Raw genomic sequence first — 21,688 nt, forward strand, 5'->3', positions numbered from 1 at the left:
CAGCCCTAACTCACAAATGCCCCACCCTGTGGCCTTTCCTCTGCCATTCCCTTTTGGGCCCCTCCATATCCCTGGCTCCTGTGATCTGCCTGGACACTCCAGGTGGTACCATGTTTTCCTGTTTTTGCTCATGGGGCTCTCTTGGCTTGGAATACCCTACACCCTCGTCTGCTTGTAAACAACCTATTTCTTCTTTCAAGCTTCAGGCATCGTCCCCTCCTCTGTGATACCCTTTCAAGGATGGCCCCTTCCATTTGGGGAACTGACCCTTACTGTCACTGCACTTTTCTGACACAGGCTTACAGTGTCCTTAGGACATTCTACTGTGTGTGTCAGTTTCCCTGTCAGCCTCTCTCACCAGACTTGAAGCTATTACCTTAAGCCGAGTACTAGGGGGCAGATCTGATTTGGCCCCTCTCCCATGTGCCTAGCATAGAGCCAGGAACACACACAGATCAGTGAAATAGTAAAAGACAGGTGTTAGAGATCCTGTAGACAGCATTCAACCTGTGGGGGAGACACATGACTGGCAAACCACATGACCTCTAAAATGTCTGCTTTCCTGGGCCTGGAATTCCTGGTTTGCATTATTTTAGCATTCTCCCCAGCCTGGTCACCAGCCAGGCCCAGCCAGCTAAGAGGAACTGAAGCTGTGGCCTACATCCAGGGAGCTTAATAGATGCCCGAGGGTGTGGAAGGCTGTCTCCTGGCACACTCTTTTCTGATGAGAGAGTCCCAGGACTCTTAGGCCAGATCTGTCTTTCTGATTAGGTTCTGGGCCACCTCCTCTTGACATGAACGTTCTGACCTTGGTTCCATCACTATGTGACTACGTGTGTTCATTCAACTGACATTTATTGACTGCCCTCTAGGAACAGACTTTATTCTCGTTGCTGTGATTAATTCAACAATTTGTAGGTGCCTGTTGTTTACACACCTTGGCTTAGGTCTCAAAAGCTCCCTATATATTCTGAGAGGTTAAGTAACTTGCCCAGGGTTACACTGCTAGTAAGTAGCTGATGTAGAATTTGAATCCAAGACCTCTGGTTTCAAAGTATGCGGCCTCTCCACTGTTTCAGGCTTTGTCAGTTACACATGATGATGAAACAAAACCTACTACAGGGAAAACAAGTTTAGACATGGCTGGATGGACAATCCAGGCTGATTAGTGAAACCTAAGTGTTTATCTCCCAATCCGTGCCAACCTTAGCACTCACTCTTGGCCAAAATATCAAGAAAAGTGATTCAGAATCTGGGCCTTGAAAGAGGATTGCAAAGCTCTTATATCGACTATATTTCAACCCTAAATAAGAAAGTTAAGGTAACTGCATTGTTAGGCAACCCCAAAGGAAAAGTTTGTTACAGCTGAGAAGCAGGCTATGGGCTTCCAAGTGGGTGCGCCTTTACTCTCTAGATGCCTGACTTTATCAGCTCACGGTGCTTCCTTTTATCTCTGTGTGACTCATGTCTTGATCTCTAATATGTGTCCATCACCCCTGACTTTGATGTGGGAATCCAAAGAGGAAATGCGCCTTGGACACAAACCCTGGGCACTTCGGGTTCACTGGGATAATCAGGGCCGGTTACCACTCACCCGCGCCCAGTCGAGCCCTAGAAACTCATCCCGGCTGGAAAGCAAAAAAGAGCTCCATTTACCTTCAGGGTAATAGTTCGGCTGGGCGTCTTGATTTCGAAAGTCCCCTCCTCGGCGTCCGCCTTGCAGTCAAAGACTGCACTGGAGAGATCTATGCTGTCCAAGGGATTGGCATCCTGCGCAGTCCGCGAATAATACAGGTGACATTTCCTCTCGTCGTAGAAGAACCAGCGGGATTTCCAGCCCCGCATGGGTCCTTTGCCCCCAAACTTACTTAAATATCCACAGAGTTTCTTGGGGGACGTCTCCAGGGGCCGGGCGCAGCCCTCCGACTCCTCCGGAGGCAACATCTCAGGGCCGCAGGCCCAGCGGGCAGGCTCTTCCGACCCCGGGGCGGAGGGGCGAGACTCCGGGGGCCTCCCCTGGGCGCCCTCCATCTAAGGCAGGGAGCGCCAAAGGACTGGAGGTCCACAGCTCAGCTCGGGTCAAATCTCGGGGACTCAGGGGCTACCTTCTAAGGGGAAATCTGGGAGGGGTGGCCAGTGGTGACCGCCTCCAGGAGGCGGTAGAGGGACGCGCTAGCTGCGGTGTGAGCCCCATTGACCGCAAACCAACTGGAGCGGCTGGCTATGCCCGCCAGGACCTCCCTGCAGCCGGGCCACGCCCCCGAACGTCCCCGGCCGGCTCCTCCCACCCGAGTACCTCGGGATTTTCCTCGGCGCTCGTTAGCCATCTTTACTAATGGCAGCCCGCGGGCGTGAGGCGGGCCTGAGGGGTACTGCGTGGTGTCACCGAGCTAGATCAATCGGTGGGAGAGAAACGGAAAGATACCACTATCTGACTACACTGCTCTGGTAAGTCGCGTAATCACGTAGAAGGTTGTTTCCTTCCCTTGTGTAGGGACCGCCCCCCTTTTCCCCAAGTAACGCGCCGGTCACCTTCCGACGGCGCATCGCGCGGCCATTGGCTGAGAGGAACGACAGGCTCTGGGGCGTCGCTTCCGGCGCCGCTCAGGCGAGTGCGCATTGTGGGCAGTGCCGCTCGCCCTTTATCTAGGGCTTTGCCTTAACCCCAGGTTGACTCGGCGAGCGAGGTCCCCCTCCTTGCGCCTCGCCCTGCATGGTACTGGGTGTAAGGTAAAGTCAGGATTTCAGATCAGTGGGGGAAATGAAGAGCTACTTGGTAAGTTAGTTTAGATATTTACCTCATACCGCATATCAAAATAGAGGTTAGGTAGATTAGAAAATTACACATAAAAAGTGAAATCATAATATACATGTGACGGAATATTATCAGCCTTAAATGGGAATGAAATTCGGATACACATGCTATAACATGAATGAACCTTGAAAACATTCTGCTAAGTGAAATAAACCAGACTCGAAAGGACAAACATTGCGTGATTCCACTTAGGTGAGGTACCCAAAATATGCAATTCATAGGGGAAAAAAGTGTACTAGAAGTTATGGGCTGGGAGAGGAAGAAATGGAGAGCTGTTGGTTAACAGGTACAGGGTTTCTCTTTGGGATGATGAAAAAGTTTTAGAAAGGGATAGTGGAGTTATTGATGGTGGTTGTAGAACATGGAATGTGGTTTCTGACACTGATACACTTAAAAATGGTTAAAATGGTTAATTTTATGTCATGTATATGTTTTACCACAGTAAAAAAAAAATCTTTAAAAAGTGAAACCATAAAAATACCCAAAGAAAATAAAGACAAATATTTATATAATCTTGGATCAAGGGAAGGCGTTGGTGAGCATAAGATTAAATAAAGGCAGCACGCAAAAATCTAAAGATTCGTAGATTGACCTCAGAAGTATTTCAAATGTGCGAACAAGAAAATATCAGGAATGACCTAAAAAGACAAGTACAAGGTGAGAAAAGTATTTGAAATACATTTATAACAATGTGATGTGGGGTTGATATTTATAAACAGCATGGACAAGTCAATAACTAAGAGAAGCAATGAAAATAGTGGACAAATCAATAATCCATTCACAAAAGAAGGGACTTAAATGCATAAAAAGCAAAACCTCTTAACCTCACTAGTAATTTTTACCTGTAATGGTCAGCTTTTTTGGGGAGAATGTAATCTTTGTCCCTTGAATGTGAAACAGCCATATCAGTCTTTGCTGGAGGAGGGGTCAGGGGAAAGTAATGTAAGCTGGTGCAAGGAGCCTGGAAGATAACTTGGCTACTGAAATCAAAAGCCTTAGAAGTTTGCGTGTCTCGTAGTTTAGGAGTTCCATTTGTAAGAGTTTGTCATAAGAAAAAATCATACATGCTTACAAATATGGTCATTTCAGCGTGACTTACTACAGTGCTTCAAAAATTGGAATAATATATGTGTCCCCAAATCTGAATTTGATTAAGTAATCGATTGAGTACGTTTTGCAGGAGGACATGAAATGACAGACTAGAGCACTATCATTTTCATGATAAAGAGTCAGAAGAGGTAATGTTGGTTTCTCAACTTTTCTACCCAGTCATGGTTTGAATTGGGTTCCTCACCAAAGTCATGTGATGAAGCTCTAAGCCCCAGTACCTCAGAATGTGACTATATTTGGAGATAGGGCCTTTAAAGAGGTAATTATGGTGACATAAGGTCATTAGGGTGTGGGCCTTAGTCCAGTCTGACTGGTGTCCCTCCAAGAAGAGATTAGGACACAGAGGAGATTAAGACCATGTGAAGACACAGGAAGAAGTCATCTGCTAACTTAGGAGAGAGGCCTTAGAAGTAATCAGGCCTGTCAACACCATGGACTTCTAGCCTCCAGAACTATGAAAAAATTAAATCTCTTATTTAAACCACCCAATCTGTACTTTGTTATGGCAGCCCTAGCAAACTAATACCTAACAAGAGAGTGAGCTTCCTTCGAAACCTGTCCTAGACACAGCCCAAACTGGCTTAGAGCACTCATGAAAACCCTCTGAAGTCTTATTTTATAAACATAAATAAATATAAATTCCTATCAGTTTCATGTAAAATATTTTACATTAATTTCCAAAAAGAGAAACAGTCAAGCCCTGCTCCCAGCCAGGGATGGGTGGCAGGCAGGGTGTACCATCCCCACTAGGACCGGTGTGTATCAGGAAACCTGATCACTGGAATTTTCATTGACTGATCACAACCTTTCTGGGCTTTGGTTTCCTTATCTGTAAAATAGGAATCATAATTCCTACCTAGCATATCCTGCTGAATGTTTGTGAAGACCAAAAGGTAATGATGGAAAATTTTCAGGACAGTATCCCTAATCTGCAGTAATACCAATGTGCTCAGGGTTGCTCCAGGGAAAGAATGAAAAGGAAAAAAATGATTTTTAGTGTTCGGTTAAGGGATATTAGAGGGAAACTCTAGTTGATCCAGATGCATTAACTGCTATGTATCCTAATGGATGCACTTCTGGTTTTTATGTCAAAATACAGTCCCCTTGGAGGAGTTCGCTGCAAATGAAGAGGTTGTCAGAAAGCGACACCTTGTGGCCCTTATGGTGTACTATCCTTGGGTATTTTGGGTGTTTCCCAAGTTCTTTTGTCAAAGGGCTTTTAAGACACCAAGCAGTACCCTCTCCTGACAACATATCCCAAACAAGCAGGTTAATAACTTGACAGTCTTAAAACCAGTATATTTTATGTATTCCTTCAGCTCATTTATTTAGTGAAGGCAAGAGAAAAAATTTTCTAACCACAAAATCATGTGTTTCTTTGGTCAGTGTAAGCGTTTATCACATGCACTAATGAACATTATGCTTTATTTGGAGTTGTTTTCCATGCCAAATTTTTTTCCTTCTCTTACTGTGGTATAACTTTAGTTATCCTAATAAGGAAGGAATACAGTCTTACTGAAAATAGGTGTTTAAAATTTTGGGCTTTCTGGTCAGCAAAACATCATCATATACTTTCTAACATGTCTATTTTTGAGTAATACCATTTTCAGTTGATAATAAGCCCAAAGAATTCATGTTTATTTGAATCATAATTTTCAAATACATAAATTTTAAGAGAAGTAGGTTCATTTAAACCCACATGTCATTTGCAAGCAGGATTCTCTGTCAGTTTTTCTATAAAATATTAATAGGCAAATAGACACTATTGAGTTTTGTATGTACATCTCATAATATAACATGATATCAGAGATAAAAATAAGCTCCCCAGTTACCTGGCAGGATCATTGTAATGAATGCCCACTCCATCAGTCAAATTTTGCATAACTGAACATAATGGAATTTCAGTTCCACACATCAGGTTCAGGTGTCACAGCATTTAGTTACAGAATCTTGAAATATCTGACACTGCAGACACTGAACACTGTTCTATGCTATGTTTCATTTCAAATTCTGAATGTGTAACAGATTCTGCAAAAGGAACTGTAGTTCCAGGGAAGCTTACTTTTTAAATTATTTTCTATTTTTAAAGAATCAAATAACACAGGGAAATACTTTCAGTTTAATTTTCGCAGATTTTTAAGTCACAGAAATGAAAAACTAGACTTATGTGTTTTATGTTCTTGGTGGGCTTGGCAAGAAATATAGTATCATTTAGTGGGTGGGGAGAGGAAATTCCCACAGGAAAGTGCATATCAGATATTGGTGGCACCTTCATTTCTTCTCTAATGTCTTGGAGTTAGACTGTCTGGATTTGAATTCTGGCTCCATCATCACTAGAAATGTGACCCTGGACAAGTTACTTAACCTGTCCTGTGCCTGAGTTTCTTCATCTGTGTAACTGAGGATTATTATAATACCTATCTATCCCAGAGTCTAATTACACGATTATATGAGATGAACCACATAAAGTGCTTACATTGTGCCTGGCCCATTGATAGCATTTAATAAGTGTTAGCTACTAATATTGGTAGGAGTTCTAGGAATCATCATTTCTTTGAGCTAGTAGAGACCTCCCAACATTCATTTGATCCAGGCCATTGCTCAGACTCTCGTATTTTTATTCCATCCTAGCAGACAAGATAGTTTTTCTGTTTATTCATTAAGTAACAGGTGGCTCTGAACCCTTCTAAATGGAAGTCAACTAGATAGTAGTGTCCCTTCAGTGAGGAATAATGTCCCTTTAAAAATGTAAAATGACTGTTGTCCTGAAGAGGTGGTTGTGGCTTTGCCAGGAGCTGCCTTTCTTCCTTCCATTGGGTCAGTGTGGCCTCGTCCCGGCTCTGGGGGCAGACGGGCTTTTGGCGGTGATTTCCTTTGCTGTTCACCTGCACTGCAGATCTTCAGGGAGCACAGGGAGAGGGAGAATTGAGATGAACACAGCTCTATACCACTGTTTTAAATGAAGGTTGAGAGCAATAGAATACAGCAGAAGTCACCTCCCAAATGCTTGCGGAGAAGGCAGGGGAAGATCCCTGTGAGTTAAGTGGACTGGGTATGCTACTTGTTACCCCTGGTTCTCCTCTCATCCAGGCCATGTTTCTCTGGCCCCTTTCTCCACATCCAGCAGCATCAGCCCTGAACATTGGGATGTTCCATGGCCCTGAAGTTTTCAGACAAAAGGCATTGACAGTCCCTTACTTGGCAAAGGGGAAAGGGTATGTGGGAATGTATTTAGGGTACATTCACTTCTGTTTTCCAAAGCATGTTTATCATGCTGCAGAATCTTCATAGACTCTACACTGATTTTTTTCTTACCCAGGGAAAGTCATATATACTTATTATGTGTGATTATTTATACATGGGTATGATTTTAAATATGTATGTGTATGGTTATATGTATATATGTATATGTGTAATTGCACCTAAGTATACAGCTCAAAGAATTTTCATGAAGTTCGCCTTAGACTGAGTGCTTAGATTTAGAACCAGAGCATTACCAGCACCCAGATGTCATCCTCATACCATCTTCCCCCCTACCCATACTCATCATGTGTGACCACTATTCTGATGTCTAATAAATTAGTTTTGCCTGTTTTTGAGCATTTTATCATTGCAATCTTATAGTACATCCTTTTTCATGTGTGGCTTTTTTCACCCTACATGTTTTTTAGATTCATTCATATGGTCACATGTAGTTGCGTTACTGGCAGACACTAGAACAGGGTTCTTGGTTCTTGTCTTCGAGTATTGAATAATTTAACACTGAGACTTAGGAGTATGCAGGCAAGCAGTGTGCTTTATTAGAGACGTGGGGAAACAGAAACACCCTGATGGACCATGGTGGGCTGCTCCAGAGAAGAATCAGGGTGGCTCCTCCAATGGAGAGCAAAAATGTTTATTCATTATTTATTAGATCACCTAGCATGAGTAGGGAGGGTTTAAATCGGCACATGCGCTATTGGATTGCATACATACGTGTGTGGTGCAGCATCATCTCATGTAGCATTAGCATATCAAATCTTCACCCAGTGGTGGAAAATTTAATATTATAATGAGGAAAAGGAACCTACTGGACACCAAATTTACCTTATGCGCACGTCACAAGTTGTTTGTGTCTTGGTCCATTGATTTTCTGACCAAGAGGGTCTCCAAACTTAGGACATGGTGGCTATAAAACTTGTTAAAACAATAGATTGACGTAAAAAACAAGATGTATCAGAACCTTGTAGAGCCAGTGGTCTGAGTCACAGGCACTTTATCAGGACTTGGGTAGATGGGGTTGGAGCAGTCTCTCCTTTTTTCTACCTCATTTGTAGGATTTTCCATTTTTACTATGTAAGATTTCACTCTGTGAATATACTCTTATCACCTTTTTTTCTGTTCTATTGTTAATAGCGTTTGGGTATTTTCCAGTTTTTCCCAGTCTGGTCACTTTTAAGTGGTGAATATCATATTCAGGGCTGGCATTTTTTCCCAGAAGGGTGAGCATCTTCTCTCTTCTTCCCCAGTCCTGGGATGTTGGCAGAATCCTTCTGCTAGATCTTGGAGGGCCGAGTGCTCTGGCTTCAGTGGACAGGGGTGGCAGCAGGGGGATCTGGGCAATGGGCGCTTGGGCAGAGTTTTGTGTCTGTACAGGCTTGCCAGGGTTTCAGTGCAGTGAGGGTTTCCTCCTGCTCACACTGCCTGGGCCACAAGTGCCCAGGCCAGGATTTAGAGCCTCAGTTGATGCCATGGATGAATCTCAGAGTTGTGCAAATCTATAAAATTAAAAAAGATTGTGTTCCCATTTCAAGGTAATCTAGAACAAACGAAATAGGCATATTCTGGGTAATCTGAATCCAGCCACCTCTGATGAGGCAGTTGAAGAAAGCATTAAAGAGGGTGCGTTCCAGCATCGGACAGCAGGTGTTCAGATTCCGGCTCTGCATCCCAGCTGTGTGACCTGGGACAGCCCTCACCCTCTGTGCCTGAGTGCCTTTGGCTGCAAAAGAGCGGTAGTAATTATTCCTGCTCTGGGGTCCTTGTGAGATCTGAAAGAGATTATGCCTGCAGAGCACATAGCCTAGTGCTTAATGAGCATCAGCCCTCAATCACTGTTTGATTTGTGTGTATTGTCCGAGTGGCCCCATGACTGTCAATGGCTCATGAGAATAAAACAAAGGTGGATTTAATAGACAAGTGATGTGTTAGAGCTGAGTGAGGCCAAATGATATCACAGCATGTTGAATAAATGAAGTCTTCATAGTAGTTTAAATAAAGAAAAGCAGTCTGATAATTGAGTCATCACATCAGGCAGGCTGAACGCAAAGGAATGTGCCCGAGAGCACTTGGTGTTGAGCTCATGTTGCGATCTGCAATTTATTTTTCAGCAGAATTGCATCTATCCCATTAAATCAGTGTTGTTAGTATGATTTTTATTGGTCATTTCATTTGCATTTAATTTATACATTTGTTTTGATTATATATGAAGGATATAAGCATGAGTTTATGTCTAGTTTGAACATATTTAGGTAACTTTCTTTATAAAAATCATTTAAGTCAATGCTGTATCTTAAAATATGTCCCTATGGTTTTCAAGTTTGAGAAACACTGTCCTGGGTCTTTTGCCCTGGAATTCAGATGGAGGGAAATCAGTGTCTTGGCACAGAGCCCTGACTCCTCACAAGTGCCGGAATTGTCCAGTTACAGGCGTGGTGGCCCCAGCCCAGGAAGTGGCCTCAACCTCAAGAGCAAAGATGGCTGAGCTAATAGCTCTTCAACACCCCCTGAGCCTGCAGGCTGGCAGCCTCTCCAGTTTCACTCCACTCCAAAGCTTTGAGCATGGACTTCGTTTTGTGATCCAGTCGACCTTCCTAGTATTTCTACTTTTGCATTCAGGATCTTTGATATTTCTGGCTTTATGGGATAAAACGTTTCCTGTATGTAGCCTAGATGTCCTGGAGCAGGGCTCCCTCTGGGCCAGGACTCAGCTGGCTGCTGCTTTGCAGGCTCACCACTGAGGGTCCCGGGCACTGGAAAACGCCAACCTGCCTGACCTTTCCGTGAAGTCCGTGGGTCCATTCCCTCTGCTTCTGGGGTGCACACCCAGTCATGTGGCAGCAGGCTGCCCCAGACGGCATGGGCCCACTTGCCCTTGCTCCGTCTTCCAGGCCAGCAACCAGTATGACAGTGCCTGAGCTAAAATGTGCAGTTTCGCAAAGCCTCACTGAGGACTGTTGTGGGACAGTCGGGGGTGCCTGATGCTGTGGCAGACATCAAGGAGGCAGATGTGACTCCCATCCTCAGGGAGCTCAGGGTTGGGGGTGGGGAGGATGGGCTGGTGTGAGCATGTACCCAGTACCCTGAGAGAGGGACAAAGTCCTCAGCACAGAAAATAGGGAGAGAGAGTTTCATGTTGAGGGATGTAGGAGGGTGTTTTGGATGGGATCTTGAAGGATGCCGAGGATTTGGGGTGGAGCTGCAGGCTGCGGGTTCCAGCATGGTAGAGGAAGTGCAGACTACAGGGTCCAGGGGAAGGCAGGTGATGAGGCTGGGAAGGAAAGTCAGGCCAAATCACAGGCTGTCATGGCCTGGATGGGGAGTCAGCCTGGGGAGTCAGGGAGGCTTCTAGATTAGTCAGGGACCTTTTCATTGCAACTGATGGAAGCTGAACTTGAACTAATCTAGGCAAAAAAGGGGATTTACTGGGAGAAGAGAATCTGAGGAAGGCCTGAATATAACACGAGAATGATCATGGTCTGCTGGCCTTCAGGAACAGCTGACCAGGTACTCAGAGACTATCAGGACCCATCTCTAGATTTTTCTTCTCTCTCCACATTGGTTTTATTTTCTCTTTCGTGGCTGACTAAATTTCTTTACGTGGAGGAATCCTCAGGAAGGGACTTGCCCAGTTCAGGTCGAGTTTCCGCCCTTGGAGCCATTACCTGTGGCCAGAAGCTGGGGTTACATGGGAACAGGGCTGCTCTCTTCCTGTCTGCAGAAGGCAGGGAAGGACAGCTTCAGAAGGAAGGGCCATTGCTGAGCAGGCAACCCCACAAATTGGCCCCTGAGTTTCCAAGCAGAGGAATATGGCTTGCCCTGACATGCATTTTGGGAAGAGCAAGCATTAAAGATGACAGTTTGTTTCCTTTTATTCATAAAAACAAATTTGCAACAATTTATTAAAAATTGATACCATGCAATAGGGGTAGAGAAATTCCTCATTTACATTTGATTCTGGCAGTTCCAGTCTAATTTAAAGCATTTGTGCACTAACATCATTGGAAAATGCCTTCAGGCTGAAGCCTCTTCGGAAATGTACGGTGTGTTTGCTGCATATAAAAGAACAGAACTGTTAAATAGCTAGATTCACTTCTGTGGGTCTTGTTATTTGCGGGGAAATTTTTAAAAAATGGGTGAGCCTACAGTATCATTAAGACAGAGAATGTACTTTGTGGGTTAACCTAGAAGACTGTGCACGTTCAGGGGTCACAACAGGTCACGGACGCACACACTCACCTCTGACTGTCCAGTACTTTTGTTTCTTTTTGTGTCCTGCTATGCTGGAATAATATTTCTACAGGTATTTTTTTTGTGTGTGTATACATTATGTACAAGGAATTGTCTCTTTCCCTTTGAAAAATTAATGTGGTCCTTTAAATTAAATCTGGTTTTGGTGAAATCAAGAAAGCAAGTAAATACTGATAATACACAGTGAGTGACAACATCAATTTTTAGTGTCTAAACAGACAATGACTTCAACTTGACCTGTGATGTGTTAACATTTGTTTTTCCCTAAAAGCTATAGTACCTCCATAACCTCTCTTTGGGGGTGGGGAGGGGAAATCTATGCTACGTGAAATAGTGTTTTGAAATGTTGGTGATGGTAGGATTCCCATGGGCCCTTTGTCAAAGTCTGGTGGTGACAGCAGTATATTCCTGACTTCAGTGGTCTGGGAAGAGATTATTGCCTGCCTGTTGAAGCTGCCATTAGGTTTCTTTAGGGAGTGAGCAACTGCTCAGTTGTGCAGATGTCCTGGACGGTGTCATTCAGGCCTTTCTTTAGCAAAGAATGAACCTGTCTAGGAATGTCACAAAAGTCATCGGTGGGGAGCCTCTCTCCAGCAGGGCTGATCCGGGTAGAGGGCTGTGCTGGGAGCTTCTCTGGGCCACAGCCCTGGTTGTCATGAGGGCTGAAGGTCATGGTCATCCTGATACTTCACGGGTCAGAGCCGCTTCACTGTTTGGTATGAAGCTTTCCTGGATGAGATCAAGTTTTGATCCTTAGAGTGACCCTGTGAGGTAGGCAGGATGGGTGTTATTTCAATCCCAAGTTTTTAGGGGAAACCGAGGCTCAGAGATCCACTAGTGACTTGCCCAAGGTCATGGAAGGAGTCAGCAGGACTTGAACCCAGGTCTCTCTGATTCCCAGGCCAGTGCTCTTTGGGGTTCAATTAAACAAGAAGAGTGATCTTTTGATTGAGGATCAGCGAGCTGACTGATCACCTCCAAGACCCCCATGGCAGAGCTTTCAGCTTGTCTGGATGAAAGGCTGCCTTCTGGAAGCCAAGAGAAGCCCTCAGCAAGCAACTCTTCCCTACACCTACAGGGATGCCTTCTAGCAGAATGCCCCCGATTCACTTTGGTCAGAAACAAAGTCAGTGGAATAAAAAACAACCCCAGCCAGCCCGTGGGCCCTGATAAGAGAGGTTAAAGTGCACAGTCTTTCTTTATCGTGTTTGCTGGGAGCAGACATTCCCTGATTAGCTCGGGTGGTCCTCCCTACTATCGGGAACACCTGATACAAACACAAGGACACAGCTGATGTGACGGGTGCATGACCGACTGTCAGCGAATGGTGCAGAGCAAGTCTGCAGTGACTGCCCTAAATCCCCACGGTCCCGGGACAGGTGTTACTGTGTTAATGTGTGGCATTTATCGGAGTGTAAGGTCCCACCGGCAGGCACATTAAGTCAGCCTGCTCCAGTACCCGCAGCCTGATGCCGCAGAGCTGCACCTGGCTGCCCTCCCTGCAGACTCCCTGTTCTGGAAAGCCTGCGGCTGGCTGGCAGCTGGGGGCCTGGCTGCCCTGCCTGCCTCCTTCCCCAGAAGGGAAGGGCTGGCCTGGGGGGCCACAGCCAGTGATGTGTGTGCAGAGGCAGAGGTGGTTTTTCCAGAAGCCTCTCACCTCTTCTCAAGGCTGCTCAGGGCCACTCAGTGACTTCTCGCTGGAGTTCTAGTAACACTTTCCTTGTCTAGAATTTTTTTTTTTTGCAAAGTTTCAAACATCCTAGCTCCTCCTCCTCTGCAGATGTTAAGAAAGAAGTCATTTCCATTTCTCTTCTTTGTGAAAGAAGAAAATCTTCACAAATAAGGTGCGAGGTCAGGTGCCAAGTGCCCTCCATCCTGTCCACCCGAACGCCATCCGAGCAGTCCTGGGAGGCCAGCTGTGGTGCCCAGCTTCTCCACAGCCAGAGCTGACAGTGTTCCTGTAGCAGACGCCACTGCTCCATGTGGTTCCATCAAGGGGGAGGCCCTGGCCCCAGGCCTCCCACCCTTACAGGCCCGAAACCATAACTCGGAAGGAGGGTGGCACATGTCTGTGACGGGGGCTGGCAGTGGGGCTGACACAGGGGCTGACGCAGCTGGCATCTACGCCTCCAATGGACGGGAGGTAGGCGTGATGGAGGATGGGGAGCTGGAGGGACAGCCGGCGCTGGATACTGTGGCAGGGAGAGAGAGAGAGGAGTATTAGTGAAGGCTATCTGGCTGCTCACCAGAAAGTTCCCTGGACTCATTTTGACTAAGAAGTGAATGGTAGGAGTATAGTTTTTGCTGGGTCCAAATCTGTCCTTCCTATCATCTAACTGTTCACTTATCTAGCAGGTATTTAATGCAGCCTACGTGTGTCAGCTACTGCCCTGCAAAAAATCTGGGAGACAGTAAGCAAGGAAGATGGAGTCTTCTCGAGCTTCCAGTGATCTTCAAGAACACGCCTTCGCCTTTCTGGGCTCTGCTGCAAACACAGACAATTCTCATTCTCTACTCTTGGAAGCCTCCAGGTGGACTTAACTTTGGGTTCCATCCCTGAAAGGCTTCTCAGCTCCTCCGCCCTTCCTCACTGGCTCCTTTGCACCAGCCTTGCCCAGGACCTCAGCCCTTCAAGCTGGGCCAATTCCAGCAGATTCCTCCCTGGTCTTTCAGCTTCTTTGTGACTAGCATTCTTTCTCTGACACAGTGTTGGAGATTCACTTTGAAATTAAAGTTGAAGCTGTGTCACATCAGCTGTAATCTATTCCTTAAGGCAAGATGGTGTTGGCAAAGAGTCCAGGGAAAAGGGGAACTGAAGAGTAATCTCTGAGCCAGGAAAAGGGTGCCCTGTCCGAGCACCTGGGACGGACCACCTGCCTGGGCAAGGTTGGCATCTATCTGAGGTTGTCAGAACCACATCATTGTGCTGTCTGCTGGGATCCTATTTACATTTTCATTCATTCAACAGACACTTGCCAACAACCTCAGTGGCAGAACCTGTGTTCAGTCCAGGGACATACGAAGGACTCAAGCCTTACTCCCAAGGTGCTTACACTCTAGTGGAGGGAACAATAGGTAAACCGCTGACAATGCCACGTAACCATCGGTAAGTATTCTGACACTGTAAGCTGGCTAACTGGGTCAGGAGGCTGTTAGCTCAAATGGCCCCAAATGACCCCGTGGTTTGTTGTCTTTGCTGGTTCTTCACTGCTTGCTGTCACTTCCCAGGGACCAAGTTTCAGAGCTGACATTTCTAATCTCTGTGTCCAGTCTGCAGTAAGCAAGGAGGAACTGAAAATTGCCAGGGGGAGCAAAGTTAATGGCGATGTCCAGGTCTTTGCTAGGATGCCCTCATCTCCTTGGGTCTTCTCTGACCACCCTTTGTAGGAGTAATCTCCCTAACCCCTTTCCCTGCTTTATTCTTCTCCAAACTACCTATCATTTAGCATACTAGGTTTTGCTTTTCTAAGTAAGGTTTTGTCTCACCAGATTGAATGTAAGCTCCTTGAAGGGAGGGATTTTTGTTAGTTTTCTTCACTGCTGTGTCTGATGCATAGTAGCTAACAGGAAATCGTTAAGTAAATGCATTTAGCAAGGTTAAGTTTTATGCATAATAAAGGCAGTGTGCTACAGTGGAGAATATGTTGGACAGACCTGAATTCAAATCCTATTGCTTGCACTTAGAAACTAGGAGCTTAGACAAGTCGCCTCCCCTTGTTGAATGTTATTTTCCCAACTGTAAAAGAGCAGTGTAATTTGACCTGCATCATGGGATTGCTGTGGAGTTCAAATAGAATAATGCATGTGAAAACATGGTGCAAACTGCAAACTTTTTTGTTGTGCAAGAGTAACGGGAGTAACATGTTCTTCAGCAGTAATTCTCAAAGAGAAGGTACTTACTGTTCTGGGGAGTTTATATCTTCTATGGGGTCTTTGCATGTTCGAGAGGGCTCTGTTGTGTTCCACTGTAGCTGGGGATTTTGATCGAGGTGATTTTTTAAAATGGCCTTTCCCCCATCTGAATACAAAACAAGTTAACATATTCTGTTAACTTTTAAAAATCAACAGTGCCATTTTATTAGGTGGCTGCCTAAGAATATGGATGGTGTGCCCCATGACCTCCTTTTCTCCAAGAAAAAAGGGGAGAAATCAAGTCAACCAATGTAGACAACGTAACTAAGAAATGAGAGGTTCTTATTAAGGCCTCTTTCGCCAGTGCATAGGGATGGAAATGACAAAGAAAAAAACCCTCCGAGGTATATTTTCCAGAATATTGCCAAAGATTGAAAAAAATAATAATAGTAAACTGCTGGTAGGAGTATAAATTGTCTTAATCTTTCTGGTGGTTACTATCAGTAAGCATGGAATGTTATAAAAAGTATATATCTTTTGCCTGGAATTTCTACTTCTGGGAGTTATCCTAAGGAAATAATTAAGGATGTGCATGAAGATATATACAAAATGTTCAAAACAGCACTGTTAACAATATAAACAGTTGAAACTAATCTGAATGTTTACAGTAATAATGGGTTAGGTACATATTAATATGTATGTATAGGGCGACCATTCAAAGAAATACTGTCTAGCCACAAAACACGATGTAGATGCTCTCAACCCTCTGTGCTTCAGAACCACCTGGAGAGATTTAAAGAAATATAAAATTTTAAAATCTGGTCCCCTCCTGAGTGATTTGGAGGAGCATCAGTGGTTTTTTGTTTGGCTGTATGGGGCTGCTTTATGTATGTCATTTTGCACCTATGTGAATCCAGTCGATCCCCCTTATTCATGTTTTTGGTATTTGTGAATTCACCTACTAGCTAAAGTTTATTTGTAACCCCAAGATCAAAACTTGTGATGTGTTCATAGACCTTTGCTGACACACACACAGTATTGAAAAATTTGAGTTGCCCAATGTGTACATTCCTCGCTGAGGTCAGACAAGGTGACGCTCTGTCTTCTTGTTTTAGTTCTCATTCCGTAAATAAATACTGTTTTTGTGATCTATCCTAGTGCCACATTTTTCACATTTTTGTGCTTTATGTTGGTGCTTTCACTGTTTAAAATGGCCCCCAAGCATAGTGCTGAAGTGCCGCCTACTGTTCCTAAGTGCAGGAAGGCTGGGAATGAACTTGATGGGAAAATACAGTGTTAGATGAGCATTGATCAGTCATGAGTTATAGTGCTGTTGGCTGTAAGTTCAGTATTCATGAAACAATATATATTAAGATGTCTTTAAACAGAAATACACATAGAACAAAGTTATATATTGATCAGTTGACAAAAATGTCAACCCAACTTGTTCCTGGCTTGCAGGAACGCAACCCTGGATTTCCTTTAGGAGCAATGGTTCAGTCTCACTAATCAATTCATGGGTCACAGAGCCTTTGTAAAACATAATTACCATGAATAACAAGTGTTGACTGTATATCCTTAGGATAAATTCCAAAGACAGAGTAGAACAATTTCAGTTTTAATCAGGAATGTTTGAGAATGCTGTTTTCCCACCTGTTTCCTCAAACTCTCAGCAACTTTTTGATCTCTAATGTTTGCCAATGTTACAGGTGAAAATGGCACCTCATTGCAGATTTAACTTGCATTCATTTAATAAAGGAGGTAGATTGAACATTTTATCATTAACCTATGAACCATTGTTATTTACTTTTAGGAGAATTCTCTTTCGCCCATTTTTCTTTTGATTGTTGGTCTTCTACTTAATAGTTTGTTATCTATCTATCTACATATATATGAAAATTTCCTATATGTAGGGAATAAGCTTGTTACCTGAATTACAGTATTTTTTGGCTTATTTTTTGTTTGATTTTTTGACTACTTTTGATGGCTTTGCTAAAAAATTTCTTTTGTAGTTAGACATATAAACTCTTTTAGTGGTTTGTATGTTTTGCATCAAGCCGAGAAAGGTCTTCCCTTCTCTGAGATTACAAACAGAATTGTCCTAAGGTTTTTTCTAGTACTTTCATCATTTCACTTTTATACTTAAATCTTTTACCCATCTGGAATTTATTTTTGTGTTAGGTGTGAGGTAAGGATCTAAGTTTATTCTTTTCCAGATGGCTACACATTTATCCCAATTAAGTTTATTGAATAATTCATTTTCCCCCCACTAATTTGAAATGCCCACCTTTTCCCAGATATTAAAATTATTTTGGGTAATTTTAATTTTTTTGCATTTCCTTGTTATCTCAATTTAAACATTTTTTGCAACTGACATCTTACATAATAAGAATTTTTTATATTACCTTTTTAATAGGAATATGTACTAATGTAATAAGAATAAAATAAAGATTTCTCACTGACCTGAAAAATAATTTTATAGCAAATTAGTGAATACATGCTAATAACAAATGAAAGCAGTAGAGAAATATATAAGATGAAATGTAAGAGAATCCCTCCTCACCCACCTTTTGCACATACTGTTTCCTTTCACTAAGGCGCATGATGTGAACAATTTGGTTTTTGTTCTTCCAAACCTTTTAAAAAGTGCACTTACACACACGTGTGCCTTTATGTGTAGCATAATACTGATCTTCATCTGGCTTTTTTTCACTCGGAAACCCTCCTGTATTTGCACAAATGGATCCTCTTCACTTTTTAACAGCTGTATTTTGTGCCTTGGTTGGTTGGATCATAATTAATGAAACCACCCCAAATGATGAACATTTAAGTTAATTAGTTCCAGTTTTTCTTTCCAACTGATAATGTGATAAACACCGTGTATATACACATCTTTGCCCATGTGGGAGTATTTCCAAGGGGTAGGAATTGCTAGTGGAGTTGCTAGTCAAGAGGTTTACATCTAACATTTGGATGTGGCAGACTGACTTCCAAAAACACTGTAGGAGAATGCCCATTTCCATACACTCTCACCAACACTGGTAATCTTTAAACATTTTGCTGAAATGTAGGCAAAAAATGGATTGTATTATTTTTGGCTTGCATTTCCAAGTGATTGGTGAGACTGAACATCATGTTAAAGCTTATTGACCATTCCTTACTAGTACTTTGACGAGGTGCATTTGAAACTGTGCAGTACTTTGGGGAGAACTATAGGTAAACTACTCACTAAGGACAATGGGTCCCCAGTCAGAACACTGGGAATGCTGGCCCATCGTGTGCATGTGCAGCTAGAGCCCAAGGGGCTGAGAAACAGAAGCCCCGGCTCTATGCAGAGCAGGGCTCCAAATAAACATTGAACTATAGTCAGGAGACAGGGGATCCAGATGTTCCAGCTCTGCCAGTGTGACTTCAGGCCAGCCCCGCCCCCTCTCTTCACCTCAGTTTCTTTATCTGTAAAGTGGAAGATGGATGGCTGGTATCTGATGCCCAGGTGCCCACGTGCCAGGGGCCCCTCATACTCATACCTGTGCTCTCAGTGAAGTTCCCCAAGTTGAGAATGTCGTTGAGCTCTTGGTAGTGGTTCTGTTTAATGTAGGTGGTCTTTTCTGGTGTGTCCTGCAGCTGCATGGTGACCTCTTCCAAGTCTTTATCCAGCTAGAAGACAAAGGCTCCAGCTGAGTCAGGGCCCCAGCCCAGCCCACTGCCCCAGCTCGGGCAGCCAGGCCTCGAGAGCCAAGGGCTGGGCCTTGGGCAGGATGCAGGAGGGCACTGAGAGCCAGAGGGCCTGCTGCATGTTGGGGGAGAAATGCAAAGGGCTCCTGGCAGCTCTTGCTTTTGCTCTTGAGAGGGACCTGAACTTTGCAATGATGTGTTCCGTGCAGGCTTCCGCCTTGATGGACCAGCGGAGAAAGCCCAGGGAGGCAGGCAGGCTCTGAAGGGGACAGGCAAGGGGCAAACCCAGGGCTGTCCCTTGCTGGCTGTGTGCTGGCTTGTGAGAACTGAGTCTCAGTTCCTTCCTCTGTAGAATGGGGTAATAACAGTATCTACCTCACTGGGTTGTTGTGAAGATGAACTGCGATAATGCACTGAAAGTTTAGCCCAATGCCTGACACATAATAAGGGAGACCTGCTACTATAATAATTATTACTGACACCTAGTAGGACCTTTGCGGGGGCTACAGATTTGCAGGGATGGTCAGCTCTGAGCCTCACACTGTCATGAAAACTCAGGCCAGTACGGGTTCCTCCAGAGGAGTTGATCAGGATGGATCCCAGTCACTGTCAGTTTGTATACAAATCTAATATAAGCCCTGGGGCAGTTCAGCCCTGAGAGGCCTAGAGTGTGTGTGTTGTGGGAGGTGGTGGCAGATGGGGACAGTAGTGGGCATCCTACTACAGTATAAGGGAGGGGACGTTATAAACTGTAAAGTGCTGTTCTGATGTCAAGAGCACAGCCATTAAATTGTTTAATGAGTTTTCATGTGGAGAAGGAGAGAGACCTTTTGCTGTATGGCTCAAACAGCAGGGCTAGGATCAAAGGAGGCCAGACTGTAAATCAATTCCAGGAAAAACAACTCAGCATTTTAGGGTTTTTGACAGGGGCGTGGGTTTCAAAAAGTAAGTAAACTCTATTGCAGAGTGAGCAAGTAGAAGTTGAATGTCAAGACATAGAGATAGGATAGTTCTAGAGAGGTCTTATACTAAAAAAGAATCAGCAATGGGCTTTGAGGGACAGAAACCTTTCCTACTTTGCTCCAGTGGCAGACAAGCAAATGGAGGGATGTCCCATCCTGAAGCAGTAGCTTTAGATGCACAGACAACTGGGTAGTGGATCTTTGTGGCAGACTCTTGTGAGTCCCCCAAAAGGCTGCCTGATCTAGCAAATAAAAATGCAGAATGCCCAGTCACATTTGAATTTCAGATAACAATGAATCAATCATCTTTTAGTGCAAATATGTCCCAAATACTGTATGCAACATACTTATATTAAAAATATGACTGGTTGTCCGAAATTCAAATTTAACCAAACATCCCATATCTAATCTGGCAACCCTACATCTCACTTCATCTTGTGATTGTCTAACCAGAGACTCCATCTCCCAGCCTTCCCCGTGGCTAAGTATGATCTCGCCAGTACAACTGGAACAGAACTAAAATGAATGCAGTTTTGTATGACTTGCTTATAAGGTAGTCCCTTGTGTGGACGGACTTCTTCTTCCCTTCCTGAGACTGAGAAAAGGGTGTGCCTTCCACCAGGCATTAACTCCACCAGCGAGGAAAATGCTTTGGGGTGTGGCCGGCAGCAAGAGGGAATGAGCCTCATCCAGCAGTGACCTGGGAGGCAGAGCTGCCGCCAGCCTTGCTCCTCAGGACCATTAGGTGAGAGAGAAACAAACATATATTTTCTTTTGGTCTCTTGCCTTGGGCCTCTGTTACAGCAACCTAGCCAGCAATCCTAACCAACACATTCTCCTTCCTGTGCCACTCACTGAATCAGAATTCCTCTATTAACCACACAGCCTGCAGACCCTGGGCCTGGTCACACACCCTGACCCAAAAGGAGGGGTGGAGAAGGGGAAGGTAATTTGGTTTCCCCTCCTTCATATAGAAAGTCCAGAATTTGAGGTCTAGCTTGGGCACAGAAGGATCTGGTTACAGTTTTTCTGGAATATTCTAGGACCAGTTAAGGACTCTAAGGACAAAAATGAGGTCTGCTATAGCAAATTCTCCCACCTGAAAAATTTCACTTCCTCTTCTCTTATATATCATATAGATTTGGGCATTTACAGGTTGTATTGGGAGTGAAAAATTGAGGGGGGACCCACACATTTAGGAGGCTCCTATAAGCTGGGAGCTCACTAATTTCTAAGCGCTTCTTTTTTTCTGAGGATGACTTGAGTTGGGGCATTGCTGGACTCCTAGAACCTGGGCCATGTGGACAATAAACTCCTGTCAGATTCTGACAAACTGCCTCTGGCTAGCTGATGTTCCCCCTGATTCCTGCAGCCATAACTGTGTCAGATGGGACTGCACATCCATGACATGGGGATGTCCCAGAGGAGATGTGGTTGGGAGCGGCGGCTTGAGAGTCCCTGTACGGGGCAGAGGGACTCAGGTGGGAGCCCAGGGCCCTGGCTCCCATGGCTGTGCGGGGTACCTCTGTGATCTTCATACGCAGGCGATGGTTTTCTGACTGCAGGCCCTCCAGGCGGGATGTGCTTGCTTGGTTCACGCTGGTGACCGAGGTGGATGTTTTAGAATCTTCTTTCTTCTGATTCTGAGTGAACTGGAATCGTCTGTTCTGAGTTGCTGCATCTGGGTTTGTTCTTAGAGTGATGAGCTGAAAGGACAGAAGCAGGGTTGAAAAGAGAAGCCTGGGGTTCTCCCTCCCATCCCCAA

At 44.5% G+C, this 21,688-nt stretch overlaps 2 protein-coding genes and 1 long non-coding RNA gene across 5 annotated transcripts in view; 1 reads left to right on the forward strand and 2 right to left on the reverse strand.

The window, feature by feature from the left end:
- The window catches only part of TBC1D2 (TBC1 domain family member 2), a 44,546-nt gene extending 42,341 nt beyond the window's left edge, over positions 1-2,205 (reverse strand). The window contains exon 1 of one of the 3 annotated variants that reach the window (XM_036888314.2): positions 1,657-2,205. In XM_036888314.2, coding sequence (XP_036744209.1) covers positions 1,657-2,031 — 375 coding nt within the window. In that variant the 5' untranslated portion in view covers positions 2,032-2,205. The remainder of the gene's footprint in view (positions 1-1,656) is intronic. The other 2 variants (XM_036888313.2, XM_036888316.2) reach the window with 2 other exon arrangements.
- Positions 2,206-2,301: 96 nt separating this feature from the next.
- The window catches only part of LOC118913944 (uncharacterized), a 34,876-nt gene continuing 15,489 nt past the window's right edge, over positions 2,302-21,688 (forward strand). Inside the window, exon 1 of the long non-coding RNA XR_005025419.2 lies at positions 2,302-2,448. This is a non-coding gene — a long non-coding RNA (uncharacterized LOC118913944). The remainder of the gene's footprint in view (positions 2,449-21,688) is intronic.
- The window catches only part of GABBR2 (gamma-aminobutyric acid type B receptor subunit 2), a 338,133-nt gene continuing 325,518 nt past the window's right edge, over positions 9,074-21,688 (reverse strand). The window contains exons 16-19 of the mRNA XM_036888312.2: positions 21,447-21,629; positions 18,814-18,943; positions 15,335-15,452; positions 9,074-13,626 (exon numbers count right to left, since the gene is read on the reverse strand). Of these exons, the coding sequence (XP_036744207.1) occupies positions 13,461-13,626; positions 15,335-15,452; positions 18,814-18,943; positions 21,447-21,629 (597 nt within the window). The 3' untranslated portion in view covers positions 9,074-13,460. The remainder of the gene's footprint in view (positions 13,627-15,334; positions 15,453-18,813; positions 18,944-21,446; positions 21,630-21,688) is intronic.

The sequence above is a fragment of the Manis pentadactyla genome, chromosome 3, assembly GCF_030020395.1.
Source record: "Manis pentadactyla isolate mManPen7 chromosome 3, mManPen7.hap1, whole genome shotgun sequence".
Taxonomy (NCBI): domain Eukaryota; kingdom Metazoa; phylum Chordata; class Mammalia; order Pholidota; family Manidae; genus Manis; species Manis pentadactyla.